This window comes from Echeneis naucrates, chromosome 23 (genome assembly GCF_900963305.1).
Source record: "Echeneis naucrates chromosome 23, fEcheNa1.1, whole genome shotgun sequence".
NCBI lineage: Eukaryota > Metazoa > Chordata > Actinopteri > Carangiformes > Echeneidae > Echeneis > Echeneis naucrates.
Genome location: NC_042533.1, coordinates 16,376,094 through 16,395,712, shown reverse-complemented (window position 1 = coordinate 16,395,712; position 19,619 = coordinate 16,376,094). Strand labels below are relative to the sequence as shown.

Sequence of the window (19,619 nt, the reverse complement as noted above, 5' to 3'; positions counted from 1 at the left end):
CACTTCACAGCTTATGCTGTTATACTGTTTTGCTTTTTTTTCCCTCCTCACTGTGTTTATTTTAGTAATATTCTCTCTTAAAACTTTCAGGTCTTCTCTAATTTATCTTGTTAGACTTTATTTCTTGCTTGCACTTTACTAATTGTTTGTTTTCGTGACAATTGCGAGGCCTTGAGTCACAAATTTAGTTCCCAACCTATAAGTGCAGGCTGGAATGACAATTTAAAAAATCCTTGAATCCATTGACCTCCATTGAACTTAATGCATCTGGTGAGGTTTTCTTGGCCAAAGGTGGTTCTCCTGTACTCAGTCCTAGCTGACAGGGCACCCTCTGCAGGGTGAGCAAAATCTTCTGCACACTTTGAGTCCCATTTTCAGATCCAGATTTCCAACTTGAGGTTCACCATTCTCAAAAACTTCTCCAGAATCAACAATTCTGAAATTTCCTTCACTGCGGAGCTCTGTGTTAACCCATTTGTTAGATAGGTCTTTAAAGCAGATATACAGCTCACATAGAGTTTCATCTTAGTTGATGTTGAGAGAGTGAAATATCCCTCTGTATGTGTCGGCTGCGATTTTATATTTGGCCAATATTATCTCCTTGACCAGTCATAGTTTTCAGCCTCAGCAATGCCCTTCTTGCGTTGCCTGTGAGCAGAGAGATCAGCTGGATAGCCCATTCTTCTTTTAGCCAGTGGCAGCCTATTCTTCCAAACATTGTCAAATAGTGTTCAATGTCATCATCATGAGGGGCAAGTGGTATCAGCTTAGGCTTATCTCACATTTTGGCTCAGCTTCTTCTTCACTACAACAGATCAGTACATCAAATGCATCACTGCTGCTGCTGCACCAATCTGTATGTCAGTCTCACCTTCCATCCTTCCATCATCATGAACAAGACCCTGAGATACTTAAACTCCTCCACTTGAGTCAAGGACTATCTTCAGACATGAAGAGGGAAAACCACCCTCCTCCAGTCGAGCGCAATGACCTTGGATTGAGAGGCACTGATCTTCAATTCCTCCGTTTGCAACTCAGTGTGAACTCGGCTGCAAACCATCAGAGGGAGGCTGAGGAGTGTGATCCCCTATAGTTGGAGCACACCGTCCAGTCACCCTTCTTAAAAAGAAGGCACTGCGATGCTGCAGAAGCATGTCAGCCAAGACAGCCCTACAGCATCTAGAGACTTAAGGTACTCAGGGCAGATCTAATCTATCCCCGGTGCCTTGCCGCAGAGGATCTTCCGAACTGTCTCAGTGACTTCAGCTTGGTTGATGGATGAATTTTCCTCTCTGCCCTCAGCCTCTAATTTCTCTACAGAAGGCATGAACCTTGAAGTATTCCTTCCACGGTCGGAAAATATCCTCAGTCAACTACTCCCTGCCTCCACTGTAAACAGTGTTGGCATGGTATTGCTTCCACTTTCGAAGGTGCCGAACAGTTTGCAGAACTTCTTTTGAGGCGGAACGATAGTTTTCCTCCATGGCTTCATCAAACTCCTCTCAGACCCCTGATGTGTGCTAGACTTGCCGGTACCTATCAGCTCTCTCAGGAGTTCCACAAGCCAACCAGGCTTGATAGAACTCCTTCAGCCTGAGGTCATCCCTTACTTCTGGTGTTCACCACCAAGTTTGGGAGGTGCCGCCACAACAGGCATCAGAGACCTGATGGCTACAGATCCAAACTGCCACTTCAGCAATGAAGTGGAGAACATGCTCCACTCAGACTCAATGTCATCAACTTCCCTTAGGATTTGGTCGAAACTCTCCCAGAGGTTGAAGGCCCCCTTGACTGAGGGTTCCATCAGACATTCCCAGCAGACCCTCATAATATGTTTGGGTCTGCCAAGTCTCTCCATCTTCTTCCCCACCAGCGGATCCAACTCACCACTAGGTGGTGATCAGCTGACAGCGCTGCCTGTCTCCACCTAAGTTTTCAATTCATGTGGCTGCATGTCAGATGATATGACAACAAAGACTATCATCAACCTCCAACTTAGGGTCTCCTGGTGCCATGTGCACCGATGGACACCCTTATGCTTGAACATGGTATTTGTTATTGAGAAACTGTGTATATCACAGTAGTCCAATAACAAAACCCCACTTGGGCTCACATCAGGGAGGCTGCTCCTCCCAATCACATCCCTCCAGGTATATCTTTTGCTGCTCATGTGGGCATTGAAGTCCCCAAGTATAGTAGAACTATGGAGTCCCCAGTTATAGCACTTTCCAGCACCTTTCCAAGGGCCTCAAAGAAGGCTGTTTGACCCATAAGCCAAAAAAACATTTATGGACCAATCCCTGGCCCTAAGGCACAGCGAAGCAACCCTCTCGTTCACCAGGGGATAATTCCAACACATGGCGGCTGAGATGGAGTGCAATGAGTAACCGCACACCAGTTGTTGCATCTCACTGTGGGAACCTCAAGAGGTGAAGTGAGTCCAGTCTCTTTTCAGGAGTTTGGTTCAATAGCCCAGATTTTACGTGGTGGCAAGCCTCACTATCTCTAGTCGGTACTGTTCAACCTCAGGCTTTCACTCAGGTTTCTTCCCCCCAATGTGGTGATGTTCCATGTCCCAATAGCCAGATTTGTTTTCCAGAGAGGGGACATAAGGGGTCAATGCATCGTGGTTTGTGTAGCAGTCATGGGTGGAGACCTATCTGGATTTTATTGTTTTATTTTTTTGGTCTGAATCAGTGGCTGTAGTCATTTGATTAAGTTTTTTTCGTCTTCTGTTTATGTTTAACAGATTTTATACATTTAGGTGGCCGGGTGATTGACATATTTACTGTGGGATTCTGGGTGGGCAACTTTTCTAACGGAGGTCCAGAGAAGCATTTAAGACTGCAGTTATGCCACACTGGTCGCATTTGTCAGAGGCCCAGAGAAAACTATGGAGCCTGACATTACTTAGCATAATCATACGCTGACTCCACATTCATCTTTGTAATCTCTAATTGGGGCTGTTGGATGTATCAATTGCTGATGTGAATTTCGTCTGATGTACATCGGCGGATACTCTGTAAAAGTATCTAAAAGTTGGCAGTTGGAAAGTCTTGTTCTTATAGGTTGTTCTTTCCATCCATCACTATCATGAACTGATAGTGAAATGTATTAGTTCATGACAAATTCCTTATAAAGGTTATGTTACACATGAAATGAATCTGACTCTATAGAGGTACCTGCAAACCAGACATAAAACTGCAGGGTAGGGTTCCAGTATAGCTGTAACACCAGTTTGATTTCTCTGTCTCCTTGCTACAGTGCATTCCTCTGTTTGTGGAGGTGGTGCTGGAGCGCCTGATGAGAGGGGTGAAGTCCAGCGAATTGAGAACCATGTGCCTGCAGGTGCCAATTGCTGCTCTGTACTACAACCCAGCCCTCCTCATCCATACTTTGGACAGCATGCACTTCCCACATAATCCACAGCCTATTACTGCCCACTTCATCAACCAGTGGATCAATGACACAGAATTCTTTTTGGGGTGAGGGGGACACTCTTGTTGTTTATTACTGTTATGGTAGACTGTGAATTGTTTGTATCAAGTCTTACAGCTTGAAAGCCCTGGGGACAGTTAGGGATGTGAGAAGAAGAAACTGCATGAAGTGGAAGAGAAGGGAGTTAGTGGAGAGTATACATGCTGTGATTTTGAGTCTATGGGCCATGTTACCATGTTGGACAGGATGGGGTGTTACATGCTTAGGTGTAGCCTCCTTCATAGTGAGCTGGAGAGGACTCAGGGGTGGAACTGCGCTGCTCTGGGCCCTTTCCTGATTACCTAGCAGATCAGTCTGTGGTAGTCTGTAGCCATGCCCAGATGCATTCCCTGCCTTATGGTCCATTTTCCTGGGAGTATCATAAAAAAAAAAAAATAATAATAATGGTAAATTTAATACACATTTAGGACACTCTGAAACAAAGGTGTTCATTAAACATTTTTATTGTAGTTGATCACAGTTAATTACACAAATGTTGGCATTACGGCTTTAGGGCCAAATAGCTTGTATCACAATTTTTTTTCATTCAGGTGAAGAAAAAATTGACAGTTGGATCAGATTGATTACAGGCTACCCATTGCTTTAAATTAAATAATAAATAATATTAAATAATACTGTCATGGAATCTGCTTGTCCTAAAAATTTCTTAACTAATGATCTGACACACACATTTTATCATGATGTGTTGCCAGTCCACAATGTTAAAAAAACAAAAAAAAAAACTACCGTCACAAGGAAGATGACAGCCTGAGATCAGACCATAACCTACAGTTAATTCCAAATTGAGAAAAGCCGTTCTTTGTATAAAAATAGGTGAGCGATCAGTATACCTTTCAGGTCTCCTCTTGAGTCAGAAGAGACTTGCTGACCTGGTGTTTGTGAAGAAAATACTGACATAATAGTCAGTGTTTTTCTGGAGTCTTCCTCTTTCCCAGTCTTTGCCCTCTTTCCTCCCCTCAGGCTCCATGACCGCAAGATGTGCATCATTGGGCTGAGTGTGCTCATGGAGCTGCCGAGCCGACCAGCCGTGCTGGAGGGAATCGCTGGCCAGGTCATCCCCTCTGTCCTGCTCCTTTTCCTGGGCCTCAAACACCTCTATGCCTCCCGTCTCATCAACAAACCAGACCTCCTGGCTCGTGCTGGGCCTCAGGATGAAGACCAGAATGGTAAGACATGACCAAGGAGAGGAAATTGATTAGGAGTTAGGGTTAACCCTAAGTTTAGGTCAGAGATTGAGAAGTAAGAATGGACAGAAATGAGTTGTGAGATACCTAGCTGTTGTCCATGAGAGGTGTTTCTAATTTTGTGCTCCCTGTTTATGTGAGGATATAATGGCATGATATGTGGGTTTAAACAAACTTCAACTGCAGGGAATTCCATGGAATTGTCTCTAATAACAACAGCAATAATAATAAAATAACATCTAATCACTTTTAATAGGCAGTGTAAATGCATCAGACAGCTACAGTCTTGGATACCAGTTTTAGGAACACCGTATTTTACATCACTGGTTTGACTGCAATGAGTCATCACTGCGACTTGCTGCCTTCTTTAACTTCTAGGATGGTATTTACATGCTGACTAGATTTCAGTGAGGGTGGTGGATTTATTACAAGTGTTCCTTCATTCAAGTGTTTTTCAAATTCATGTGGTAGAGACTGAGCTAGTTAAAACTATGAACCAACCAACCAATCCAAGGCAATAAAAACATTTTAGAGATGCCATGTTACATGCTGCCAGCTCTCCATGAAGTAGCTCTGAAACCATTTGAACATTTTTGTCAAAACATGTATTATAAAGTGGTGATCAACTGCTTTTGACAGATCAATAGACAGAGTTGCACAGAGATGCTGTCAAGAGTTGAAATCTTTCAGAGTGGCTTCAATAACAGTACTTTTTTTTTTTTTTTTTTTTTCTCCCCCCTCCGGGAACCAGATTCCTCTATCTTTTTGTTCAAACTGAAAGGTCAAAATGTATGCTGTGCTGCAGTCTACAAGGGGTCAAGTTTGTTCTCACTCATCAAATTCTTTAGAGCTATATAACCCAACAAAAGAGAGAGGCAGAAAATATTAATATCTTTAATATTGAGTTAACATTACTCAATATTAATTAATTTAACAGTTTTTCAGAGCCTCTGCCTTTATGCTGGTTCAGGTAGCAGTTCTCTCATTTTGCTCATCTAGATAGAGCTTTCTTGTCTGTACTGATCCAGGTTAGGTTTATTTGGGTTTGATAAAGTTGGCCTGTCTCTGCTGGTTTGTAGGCAGAGCTGTTCCTTCTGTATTCAGAAAAGAGACTGTGTTGTCCTTTGGCAGAAGAGATTCCCAGTGATGAAGATGAAGTGAATGAGACCCGGTCTGCCATGCAGCAGCAGAGCAGCACGCCAACAGGGCAGGGTGGCGAGGAGGATGATGAAGATGAAGACGACTACTGGGATGATGATGGCTTCGAGGGTACACCCCTGGAGGAGTACAGCACACCTCTTGACTACGACAATGGAGAGGACGAGTATCAGTTCTTCACCTCTGCCCTGCTCAGTAAGTCATCATTCAATTGTCTTCAAAATAAGATAGGGATTGCATGGCAGATATAATCAAAAGCAAATTTTTGGGCTTGGTTTTACAGTTAGTGTAAGTTTCAGGGTTTGGCATTTTGTTTTAATGGTCAAGGTTATGTGAAGAGGCATTATATCCTCACAACAAATGTAAGATTTCCAGACACTCACAAACTTATAAATGAGTTACTTTTCGAATGGCCGTTTGTCTCCTGAATTGTTTGTTGTCTTGAGTTGTTTTTTGTTCGTCTAGGGTATCGAACTCTATATGCTAAGGCAAGTACAAAGAACTGCAATGCTGGGGTAGCATAGGCTACGATGCAGTGTGTCGGGGGTAGCAGCAACACTCGTACTAGGCAGAAGAGGAATGCAGAATAAGATTTGAGCTCACAGGCAAGGGGAGCATTCAGAACACTTGAACTTTTAACATTTTAACTTGCGGCTCTGTCTGATCATATCCCTGAATGTTTGTAAAACAAATGTTCTTGAGTAGTGATTGAATATATCTTGGTTTTAGGAGTCCAGAACACTGATACAGCCTGGTATGAGAGTCTGATGGCTCCACTCAGTGATGACCAGAAAAAACAGCTTCAGGAGATCTACAGCATCTCACAGCAGAGGAGGAGCACTGCTGCGAAGGGCCAGTGGTAAGAGAGAAGGAGCTTGTAGGAGCAGAGGGAGAGAAACAGGTACAGATAAGTCTTGTTGGAGTTTGGAGCAAACATCTAGAAGTACCACTTATAACAGTTATAACAGCAACTTTTTTGCACCCTGTCATCCCCTCTTTCATTCCTTGGTATTGCTGTCATAATATAGGCAGAACATACTGTGTTGCTGAGTCCTAAGTCAAAATGAACTTGTGATTTCAGAGTGCAGAGGAAACAGATGGACTGCAGTGAGAAAGTGGAATAAGAAGAGAGAAGTTGGTCCAACCTTACCTGAATGTCAGTCTATTCCACGTGATCTCAGTTCAGTTCAGACCACATCAAATGGATCTCACCAAAACCAGGTCCAAGGGTGCCATCAAGAACTAAATGGAGAAAGAGGGGCTGGCTTGACATTACTTCAGTTTGGGAACTGGTGCACTGTATAGATCCAAAGCACCTACTGTGTTTTACTGTCACAAGGACAGGACTCTGCCTGTGTGTGAGTTTGTGTGTGCACATGCGCATGTATGCGAGTGTGCATGAGAGATAAAACTGTAAAAATTAGGAACAAAGTGTGTGTTTGTATGTACTGTACATGATTGTTGTCATCTCTCTATAGTTGAGCTTTTTATCATCTCATGAATCATGGCAGATAACAGCAAGAAGAGCCAATTTCTGTCAGGGTGCCTTGTACATAGTCTGCTGATAAGAAAAACAATATGGTCATGGATTTGTGTCCTCCAACTATGGTGCCACATAGATGAAATGTAAAATGGGAAGGGGATCAAGGAGAAGCAGCCTTTGTCTTTGTCCCTGGCTTTTGTTTTTGAACCAGTTTTCAGGACTAATTTAAGAAATCATAAACATTCATGTAACATTTGATGGAGTTCTTGTTCTGTCTGTTTTAACTCCATCCTACCATTACCAAACAACGCTTGACACAAAGTCCAGCTCAAACTCATGGGATTGTAAAAGTGTTGGGAACATATGGTCATAAATCAAGCTAAATTAAAGTTTGAACTTGATCATGCCACTGTAGCAAAGGCAAGAAATGACAGAAAAAGGCAAAAAAGGCAAAGGTGTGGGACCATTTCAAGTTGCAAAAAAAATGCTGCACTGCAGTACGAGTGTAAATGTGATGGCCTGGAAACCTTTCCAGGGTGTACCCCATCCTCACTCATTATGAGCTGGGATTGGCTCCAGTACGCCCGTGTCCCAGAAATGGAAAAGCGGTGGAAGATCACTGAATGTTTCCCCTAAAATTCATTAGGACAGGATACGTACCATGGAATCGTAGTGGAGAAGGAAGATATCTCACGAAACTTATAAAAGTCTCAATATATTGTTTACTTACAGCTTCATTTGCACTACACCAAGGTAAGAAGAGTGAGCTGACCGGAAAAAAAAAAAAAAAACCTGACCCGCTAAGAAACGGTGAGAATGAGAAATACGATGTGGGTTGTAGCCCTGTCTCGTTACACAAGCACCTAACCTTCTCTTATGTATCAAGTTTTTACCCCATAACCTCAAAGTGGGGCAGATTTGAAACGTTTGGGTTATAAAGATAAAGATATTTTGATGTAGTGCATGTAGCCGAACTTTTTATCTCTATTAGGTTAGATGACGATGTTACCGGGGGACTCGAACAGGTAGATGTAAATATCGATGTATGTCACCTCCGCCTATTCAGTGGGATAATTTCTCCATAAAAATGAAGGGAAACAAGGGACAATGAGTAAGACCCGCATATGTGAGTTTTCCATTGTACTGTTTTTTTTTCTCCGGCACAGCTAGTTAAAACATTTCAACATGTTAAATGATTGTTTCAAGATAATTACTGGACAGTCCTTTTTAAATTATGCCGCCGATTGTTTTCCCCTCCGGTGGGCATGGCTTTCGGAGTATGACACGTTGCGTTATGTCACGACCACAGGATGCCCTGAGGAGGATTTTCCCCCAGCCCGACCACGGGTATTCACTGGTGTTACTCGTATTGTACTTGTACTCGCCAAAATTGCTATATGCGAGTATATACCGATACTCATTTCAGCCGAGTATCCCCAACCCTACAACATATATTGGCAATTTCACAATTTATTCATTTAACAACCAGGAGCCTCAGTAGTGTGTGGAATAACCATACACAGCCACAACAGCCTTGACACTGCCTCCTCACGCCGGTCACCTGCCTGCTGTAGGATGCCATCCCACTCCTCAACCAGCATTTGCTGCAAGTCAGCCAACATATTTGTGGTTGTGACTATGGCACGCCCAAGCTAATCCCACAAGTGTTCAATGGCATTGAGCTCAGAACTGCAAGATGGCCATTCCATCTTCTCCATTCCCAAATTCTGAAGGTAGTCTCCAATAAACTCCGCTCTGTGTGGTCGAGCGTTGTCATCTTCGAGGAAAGAATTCGTTCCCAAACTGTGGAGATATGGGATTGCTACTGGCTGAATAATGTTGATAACTCTGCATTGAGATTGTCTCCAATGGTGACAAGCCTTGTTTTTTTCCTGTGAGGAAGATGCACACTGCCTCCTCCAAAAGATTATTCTATCTGTGCTGCAATCAGCATAGCATTCACTGCGTCTTCTCCACACTTTGCAACACATGTAACAGAACCTGAACATGTGGAGGAACATTCACCGATGACTGTAGATTCTGCCAATGGGATTTGGATCGTAGGGTCAAACACCAGCGCAAACAGGCCTGACAGTGAATGGCCGTCACGGCAAGCATCCCGACAGCCCTATGAGACCAGGGATTGTCTGCGCCAAGAACCATCAGCAATATCGTCCTGCAAATCTGTAGATGACAGTCTTCTTGGGACACCAAGTTCATAGTCTGTCCCTGACATTCCCCATTAAATGAAACTTGGCCTTCACTTTGGAGATGGTACTAGGGCTGCCAATCAGGCACCTGATTGACAGCACCAGGAGGTACCAAAAGCTGAAAACGAGAATCAATAGCAACAGATAAATATATATATATCTATATAATATACAAAGAATAAATAAAGAAATATATACACACATTGAAGAATGACTCTTACAAATGCTGAAACAAACAAACCATTTATTTAAAATGGCCAAGTTTACCATACAACACACTTATTTAGAAAATTTGAACTACAAATGTGCCTCTTCTTAATAAGTGTAACAATATTAAGCACATCTGCACAGAACATTCAACGGCAAGAAAATGTAAGAATAGGATTTATACGCGAGGGCTTTTTTGACCATGGTTATCAGAACAAGCATCCATCCCTCTAGAATAGGGATTGTCAATGTTTTCCAGGCCATGGCACCCCAAACTAATGAGCAACTAATGAGAGATGGGGCAGGGACCCCCTACTTATTTATATTGTATAAAATTGTGTTTTATATTTAACTGGCCCCATAGTGCCATGTAAAAATTTACCTTGTTATTATGCATTCAATACTAAGATATTCAAATGATACACAGGTTCATATAGGTTCATGTTTTTATTTTAAACATGTGCAAGGTACAGTGAGTAAGGTGACCATGCCACTGCCATTTATAAACATACCTCAAACTGATACCTGCCAAGATCAACAATGTTAATTGCATGTAATCATGCATATAAAAGCTATTCAAATTTACATTTTTATTTTAAACGTAAATGTGTTACAAATTGATCAATTTTGTAAAAAATTTTCCCATTAATAAGCATAATAACAATGGGTTCTTGGCCAGTCATTGGGAATCTGAAAGAGCAGCGTATCACATATGGTATTGTGACTGGCACAGCAGCAATAGGGGCAAGTCCTTCTTGTTGGAGGGACAGCTTGAAAGAGCTCCTGACTGTTGCTGAATGTTTGCACTGCCTGACTGGACTGACTGACTGAAAGACATCTTCTACCTCCATTTATCTGATTGATACAATGTTGGATTCATGTTAATGTGTATTTAAAGACATTTAAATTTGTGGAAAAAAAATTGTGTATTTAAAATCATGTCCAACCAACTAAAAAATTTCACGATCCCCCCTGCAATACCTCCGCGGACCCCCAGCTGAAGACCTATGCTCTTGAACTCAAGAATCTAGAACAGGGATCGGCAACCTTTGGCATGATGTGGCATAAATACTGGCACACAGTTTGATTTGACTTGTAGCCGAGGTCCCACCTACATTCCAAAAGACCCGCGCATTACAGATGTTGTCAAAGTGGCAACGCCACCGGCTTCTAAAAAGGCCAAAACTAAGTCATTTGTGTCCTCATGGACACAAGATTTTGGCTTTGTATTTTTGAAGGACTATGCTATGTACACTTTCTGTTGTGAGAATGTTGTGTGCCAAACGTGCAGCACTTTGACTCTGCTTTGTCAGCTTTGTCTTTGAAAGACTCAATTAAACGTGCTGTATGACAAACAAGCTAGCTCCCGAAAAAGTTTTACCACAGAAGCATTGCACATGTTTGTTTTTTTTGGTCATAATTAAAATTTGCATTCTTGTTAACGACAGGGCTTAAGCTATTATGGATCTGTGCTGGATCTCAGGTGCGTGTCATTGGACTGCGCTAAAAAAAAAAAAAAACTTGTTGATGCGGGATACTGTCAGGTTCGAGTAGTCAGTTGAGTCTGCCTACCAAAGGAATGAGAGTAACTTAGCTTCCCCTCTCAACCAAACTAACATCACTAGCCAATCAGAAGTAGAATGGGTCCTGGAAAAGTTGGTTGAGATCCAGCAGCAGGTGATGCTAACCCTAACCCTAACCTGTAGCGTCAATGCTATGATATTGGAAGCCGGAAATTTCCAAGTACACAGAATATTGATCTCTCGGTTCCAAGTTTTAGTCACTGTTGGAGATGATGGAGTGTAAGCTTTAATGTTTTTTGTTTGTTTTGATTTTTTTTTTTTTTTTTTGTTAATGGAACTGAACTGTAGTTTTCTGTCGTAAAATATATTTATTATTTATTTCCCATTTAGTATTTAGAATCAGAATAAAATAGTTTACTGTTGCACTGTAACTGTTAACAAATTGTTTCTGTATAAATTGTCCTTTACTGGATTAAATGGTTGTTAATCAAATAAATCCTCAAATGAATGAAATATGACTGAAATATGAGTTTCACTTTTAACATTAACTTTAATTTCTAAATAATTTTCCAACCGCCCTGGAAAAAAGTTCAGGCTCAAGATTTGTTTTTTTACATTCAAATTTCAAACTGGCACTGCATGTCACAAAGGTTGCCAACCCTTGATATGGAGTCTTTGCAACCCTCATCCGACATTTGTTTATCAAAGCTTTTTTTTAAGTATGCTTCTCTCAGCTGGTGTCCACCCATCCAGCATACCACAACGCATGATATAAGATGGCAGAGTTAAAAAAAAAAGCACAAATAAAATAATTTCCCCTTACATACAGTAACAGCACGATGCCCACTGGTAACTATTTACAAAATTATTACAAAGGAAATAATTGATCTACAGTCTTTGTGCTGATCATTGTAACTTTGTCATATTAATATTGTAAATTGAAGCTGCACAAAATAACTTAAAACTATGACTACAATTCTGATGATTTGATGATAATTTGTCTATGCATCCTTAACATCTAATTTGATATCAGGGTTTTACTAAAATTGTTTTTGCAGAGGGCCTGAAGCTTGTACCACTCACAAAAACACTGCTCCATGCCATCATTATGTCTTTAGGCTCCATTTTTAAAATAGTTCTTAAAATAATTCTAATGAATTGAGCCAGATGTTTTAGCAAACTATAGACCCATATCAAACCTTCCATTTATTTCTAAAATCATCGAGAAAGCTGTAGCAAACCAATTACACAACCACCTGGATGGGAACGGTTTGCTTGAAGAGTTTCACTCAGGATTTAGAGCCCAGAAATACACGTGTGTCTAAAAACATACATCTATCTGTGTATATTCTCAATCACACAGGTCACAGTAATATCCAGCCAAAAATTTAATTGAAAGGAACTGAACTCAGGTCAAATAGAATCAAATCATATTTATTTGTATAGCACCAAATCATAACAAAGTTACATCAAGGCACTTTACATATAGAGCAGGTCTAGACCAAAGACTTTATAAAATTATTTAAAGAGACCCCAATGAGAAAGCACTTGGCAACAGTGGCAAGGAAAATCATCCTTAAAGAGGCAGAAACCTCGAGCAGAACCAGGTTCGGGGGGGCGGCCATCTGCCTCAACCGGTTGTGTTGAGAGTGGTAGAGAGAGAGAGTGAGATAGGCATTGGGGCAGAGGTGTATAGGCAGGAACATGTTGCTGCATGAAGTTCATGGAGTTGAGCTGTAGTACAGAATTCATGAAGATATGGGAGCAGCAGGTGTTGCAGGAACATGGGATGGCATGAGTCACCACCTGCAGGATGAAGACAGGGAGAGAGAGGAGAGGAACTGGGAGAGACAGAGACTTTGGCAGAACATGGTTGGTAAATGCAGTATAAATGCATAGAACTGGGTGAAACAGTGTTTTTTTTAAAAAGGATGGTTCTTATCAGCGCATGCAAGGGGAGAGGAAGGGAGAGCGAGCAAGAGGGAGGGAGAGAGAAAGAGGGAGAGACAGAGAACGAGAGAGAAGCTCAGTCCATCCACCAGTAGTCTAGGCCTACAGCAGCATAGCTAAAGAGTAGAGGACTTTAAATTTTTAACTATAAGCTCTGTCATACAGGAAAGTTTTAAGCCTGGTCTTGGACTGGAAGTTGGTTCCATAGAAGAGGAGCCTGATAACTGAAAGATCTGCCTCCAGATTTACTCTTGGAGACTCTAGGAACCACAAGTAAAACTCCATCTAGAGAGCAGAGTGGCCTGCTAGGACAGTAAGGAACTATGAGCTCTCTGAGATATGATGGAGCTTGGCCATTAAGAGCTTTATATGTTAAAAGAAGGATTTTGAATTCTACTCTATATTTTACTGGCAGCCAATGAAGAGCAGCTAACACAGGAGAGACATGATCTCTTTTCCTAGTTCCTGTTAATATTCGTGCAGCAGCGTTCTGAATCAACTGAAGGTCTTTTAGAGCTCAGGACTTAGGTTTTGTCAAAGAAGTTTTGCCTCTGATCCAAAGGGCTTCCTCAGTTCCTTATTACTCAGTTATTTTCTAACATTATATACATATTCTAATTGTATATTATACATAATACACACTATTCTCTCAAATTTCAACTGTGCCCCTCTAAAGGACATGCTCACCCCTCCTCTCTCCTATTACCCCCCATGTATTTTTCTCTGGCCGGAAGGAGGGGAGTTCACATTTTCATGTGTTTTTAACTCGCTCCCAAGACACTTGTTATGGCGCTCAGCGTCTGCTCGGTTTTCTGATAGGAGTTACCGTTTTGTCACAAATTGCCCCAGAGTGAGAGGCTCACCGAGAGAAATGAACCTGTTTTCTAATTGGCTTTCTGAGAAGGATGATGCAATCCAAGCTCAGACACACAGCTGCACTGACATTTGTGTTAGACTGCAGGACACACACAGAGACTGATCCAAAGACACACACAGATGCATGCAGATGCATACCTACACAGACACACATATAGATAGAGGGGCACACAAAAACACAGCCAGGCACATGCAAAGAGACAAATATACAGACAAAGAGCCCTATACATAAGTACATACAGACATACACAGACACACATATACAGAGAGACACAGACAGTGGCTCACACACAGACAAAGTTAGAGACGCGCACACACAAATATACAAACAACCACTGACACAAATTTACACACAAAAACACAAGGAGAGACATAAACAGACATAAAACACGCGCCAAGTCAAAGTCCCGACAGCACACACCCCGAGTCACTCGAAATTTCTGCCAAGGAATTTTCTAGATCTTATTCTTATTTTTTAGTGCCACGGGCTTTAGCTAAGAGGCTCTGTGCAGAGCACAAGGCACTACTTAATCTTCTCCATACTTATTATTATTCCGTCACTTTTTCGGCAATTAATGCGGGTCGTACCGCTGGACAAAGCCCAACAATATATATATATCAAAACGTGCGACTCGATCGGGAATAGTGTGCTAGATTCTGGCGAGTCGATATTCCGATTTTTCCCAAAGTTATTCCCAAAAAACGGCCGAAATTTTCCATAGGGAATGAATGGGAGCCGACGAAAAATCGCGACAAAAATTCACCTATTTTCTCAGTCGCGTAGCTCTGTCATACCTGCACCTAGAAATGTCATTCAAACTTTAAAACGGAGGAAATCTTCTGCTTTTCCCAGAACATCCAACAGTATACTTTTCAAACTGCTCAAAGGAGCAGTCCGAATCACTTTTTCCCTCAAAGTTAGAGTGGAGCCGCTCGTTAACTAGAGTGAGAGCAGAGTGAAAAAGTAACCGTCATTTTCATTTCTAACTCGAGCTCCCGGCCAAACCGTACAAAGGAGACCAATAATTTTTTGGCAAAACGTAGACACAAGTCTTGGGATTCATAAAATGTCATTTTCAGAGCTCAGCTCCTCACCAAATTTAAACGGGAGGGCTCAGAGCGCCAGCAACACCTGTTTCTGCCCCAATTGAACGTAATGTAAATCAAGGTTTTCCTCAAAACAATTTCACTCTGTCTTGGCACTGTCCGTACACGCTCATTTTAAGGAGTGTTCCATTCAAATAATGACTGTCGGAATCTCCCGACTCTTCTGTCTCTCACGGTGTTTTCTGTTTTTAGACCGGAGCTAAGGTTTGCTCACAATTCGAAGTAGAGCGGGACGTGGTCAAAAGCCACTTTTCAGAGACTTTTGGGTAGAGTCTGAGCTCTGACAAGAGCGAATTCTCAAATCACCGTGTCAACCGCAGGTCCCTCAGCTCAGCTCTGTGTGCAGCTGTTGGTGTTGGATCAGAGCCAGCCTGCAGAGGTAAAAGAAAACCTCCAGACTGTTTAATCAAAGCCCCTCTTTTACGGCCACCATGCTGCTCACTTGTGTGTGAGAATGTTTTTCAGTTGCCAAGTTGCCTGCCTAGATGGCTCCACCCTCGCTCCAATTGGTGCGGCCTCCAGGTACCTGATAGCTCCACCTGGATTCCTGATTGGGGCAAACTGGCCAATCCCAGCCTTAGCAGACCTCGTTATAGCTTGAGTGGATGGTGGAAAACTTTATATTTGATGAAACCTTGGAAGTAGAGGCCAGGTTTAATTTTAGTTATTGACTGTCTGTTCTGTTGATTGTTTCCATTGTAGTCATTGGGCTTATTTTGTACTTTAGGGCCAGGGGTGCTGTTTCTGTGTAGTTTGGTCTTTAGCTAGCTGTAGCCAGTCTTTGTTTTCCATTTACATTGAAACTAGTCCTAACAGTATGTTAGCTCTTAGAGAGTCCTCTTTTGGTTATATTCTGTTTTTGATTTAAAGTAGCACCCACCGGTCCATTCCTTGGTTTATCTTTTGTTTGCCTGTTAACCAGTTTCCAATTTGAGTTACAATAAACAGCATCATACCCACTAACACCTGTGTTCTTTGTGTTACTTCTCTTTCCTCTGAGAGCTGGGTTGTGACAACCTCGTTTACTCTTCAGACAATTTTTTTTTTTTTGCCAGCAGTCTGATAATTTTCTTCTGGCTTTTGAGTTTTTTATATTGGCAAGCGTTCACAGAGCTCACCGAGACACTGAGGAAAGTCTGAAGAACAGTGCTTGAGATACAAGCACCACCAATACAATGAGATGGCTTTGGTGAGGGGGAAATAACTGAGCATCTTCAAAAGAATTCGACAGTCCTTCGACAAATTTAATATTTTTACTTTTCTTTTTCTTTTGTAGTTCTTCGTACATGCTTAGAAAAGAAGTATAAAACCATACAATATTCTCAGGTACACGGTTTATAACATGTTGACAATTTTGCAATACATTTTTTACAAAAAGGTTTTTCCACATCCACTGAGTCCCACAATCTGGCATGATTTTTTTTTTTTTAAACCAAAAGGTAAAGTATGACCTGTGACACGATGCAAAACTTTTTCTGAAATGAAGAATTTTTTAAGCGAAATCCCTTTTATCCCTTACAATCCTCTGCTGAGGGGTTTCAATGAACACCTCCTTCTCCTCATCTCCTCTCAAGCACGCTGTCTCACTTAGCCCTCCACCAACCGCTTGACACTGCCAAAGTTGACTCTTTGACAACAGTGCGTCTTCGTAATACCTTAGTAATACCTAATACCTTGAGGACAGCTTTTTTCTTGTTTCTGGTTTGAAAAGCATAATTTTTAGGAATGGTGGCCGCAAATTCTTGTATGCTGTCTCTGTCTAATTCGTTGGTCAAATCTCCCAGGTAATTACCCTGAGGCAGTGTGTTTTATCTCTTTCTAGCGGTGTAAATGAGGCTGTCTGTGCCAAAGTAAAGAACTTTGTCCTGCATAGATTGCAAATAACTGTACAATTTTAAGCGGCCGTAGGCCATGGTGAAGGCCGCTACAAACATGTTGTCTACATTGTTGGGAGGGGCGATGTAGCGATCTCTGTGCACCCGCTGGATAAGAGCCACTCTGTTGTTGATGAAGTAAATGTATTGGACCTTTTGTTTCTCTGAAAACATAAAAGAGAAAGTTTATGAAAACATAAACTTTTCAGGTTCTGTGATGAGTGACGTCTGACAGAAGTTATATTTCTGAGCAAACTTTTCCCAGAAGCTGTTGAGACACAATTTAGAGATTTGTCTTTTTGCCGGATTTGGTTTAATTTGATTTCGTCCAGCTCTTGCATACAAACTGCTGGGGTATATGTGAAACATGAAAAAATATTGTCATGAATATAAATATAAAGATAAAGATGCAACACTTACCTTCAGGAAATTCATCAAAAGTAAGAAACAAAGTCACCCTCTACAAGACCGTCTGTAAAAACAAGTCTAAAAAAAATACATACATCACAAAAACATTTCAGAAACATTGTGCTGGTTTTAAACCCCATCTTGTCACATCATCGTAACTTATCTATTATTGAGTGTTTTCTGGTAAACACATTAGAGTCCGAGATCTTGTACATGTCAGAGTCAGGGTCTTGTTCTTTCTTGGAATGAGAAGACAGACTCACCGATCTTTTCATCCTGAGTGGTTCTTTGTAAACTTCGTAGCGAGAGAAACACAACTTTTTTTTTCATATTATTTAACACACTCTGTCTACCTTGTATTGTGAATATCATTGGTTTTTAAATACGTAGTCATGATGTTAAGACTTTCTTTTCCCGTCATGTATAAACAAAACTTTTTACCAAGTGTAATAAACATGGCACAGTCAGGGTCTTGTTCTCACTGGTCATTTCATCCTAACTGGCTCTTTGTAAACTTCATAGAGAAAAACACAACTTTTTTTATATTAGTCTAAAATGACTCTTATTTAACGCACTCTGTCTAACTTGTAATGTGAAGACAGACTCACTGGTCATTTCATTTAATTTCCTGACTGGTTCTTTGTAAACTTCATGGAGCGAGTAAACAACTTTCAGATTATTTAACACTCTGTCTACGTTGTATTGTGAATATCATTGGTTTTTAAATACATACTCTATTTGCTCTCAACACTTTGGGGTTTCTTCGCCTTTCACTACAGCAGATCATGTCCTATCTCTTCAACAGTCAACCTGTAAATGACTTTGGTGCTCTTCTTCTAATATCCGCCCTCAAACGATCTGATTGGTTGTGACCTCATCACTAGGGTCATGGACATGCTAGGGGAGTGGTTAAGGGGCAGGGTCAAAAGGTCAACGAAGATCAAAGGACCTGTCATGTTTGATGAGAAGGTGTTCATTTTACTTTCTATTGACATTTGTGTTAGACTGCAGAACAGATATACAGATGCACTCACAAACATATACAGACCCACACACATAAATAGATACACACAGAGACAAATATACACACACAATCACACAGACATAGACACACATAGCTGACACACATACAGAGGCTCACAAAAACACACACAAATATACAGATGCACACACAGAGACAAATAACTTTTTAAACTACGAGCATTTAAAGGTCAGATCACTGACCAAAAGTCCAAATCACTTTTTCGTCAAGGTAGAGTGGAGCTGCTCGTTAACTTGAGTGAGAGAAGCATGAAAAAACTATGAAAAAATAACATTATCCTAATTCCTTGATTGATTGACTCTCCTTACCGAGGAGCTGGCAACACTGATCGTTACACGTCTGTAGGGCTAGGAGGGCCCTACTAAACATACTAGTACGTTCAGCAGACTCATTTGTTCACTCTCATTCTCTGCATATTCTTATTCATCCAGGTGATAGGTATATCTGGCAAACAACTAAATTGAACCCAATCGATTCTCCAAACCAAAATGCAATCGGGGCGACTTTTGAACACAGGACCGTACACGGGTCGCCCAGGCGATGGGCCCCATGGCACTTAAAAATTTCCCTGGAATTTTCTAGTTAATCATATTATTGTGGAAAGCTGAGGTCAATTTCATAGCCACACCCAGGTCTGATTGCTGCCAGACCTTTCAAATCAAGAGGTCACGTAAATAGAACCTGTTTGACAAAGTGAAGTAGACCATGTTGGACCCAAGACACCATGATGTGATCCAAAGAAATTCATGAGCAGATAAGAAGAAAAGTAATTGACATGTCTCAGTCTGGAAAAGGTTACAAAGCCATTTCTAAATCTTTGGGACTCCAGCAAACCACGGTGAGAGCCATTATCCACAAATGGATAACGCATGGTACAGTGGTTAACCTTCCCAGGAGTGGCCGGCCTCAAAATTACCTCAAAAGCACAGTGACAACCGATCCAAGAGGTCACAAAGGAACCCAAAACAACATCTAAAGACATGCAGGCCTCGCTTACTTCAGTAAAAGTCATTGTTCATGACTCAACCATTAGAAAGAGACTAGGCAAACAACAACCAACAAATCCTGAAGGAGAATGGCCATCAGTGCGTGACCTCAA

The 19,619-nt window shown here is 41.4% G+C and overlaps 1 protein-coding gene across 5 annotated transcripts in view; it reads left to right on the top strand.

Annotated features, from left to right (window-relative positions):
• ipo8 (importin 8) overlaps positions 1-7,581 on the top strand; it is a 29,508-nt gene extending 21,927 nt beyond the window's left edge. For 4 of the 5 annotated variants that reach the window (XM_029494876.1, XM_029494877.1, XM_029494878.1 and 1 more), the window contains 5 exons: positions 3,265-3,485; positions 4,459-4,664; positions 5,814-6,035; positions 6,570-6,699; positions 6,922-7,581. In XM_029494876.1, the coding sequence (XP_029350736.1) occupies positions 3,265-3,485; positions 4,459-4,664; positions 5,814-6,035; positions 6,570-6,699; position 6,922 (780 nt within the window). In that variant the 3' untranslated portion in view covers positions 6,923-7,581. Of the gene's footprint in view, positions 1-3,264; positions 3,486-4,458; positions 4,665-5,813; positions 6,036-6,305; positions 6,446-6,569; positions 6,700-6,921 lie in introns of those variants that run through there. The other variant, XR_003840419.1, reaches the window with a different exon arrangement.
• Positions 7,582-19,619: the final 12,038 nt, after the last annotated feature.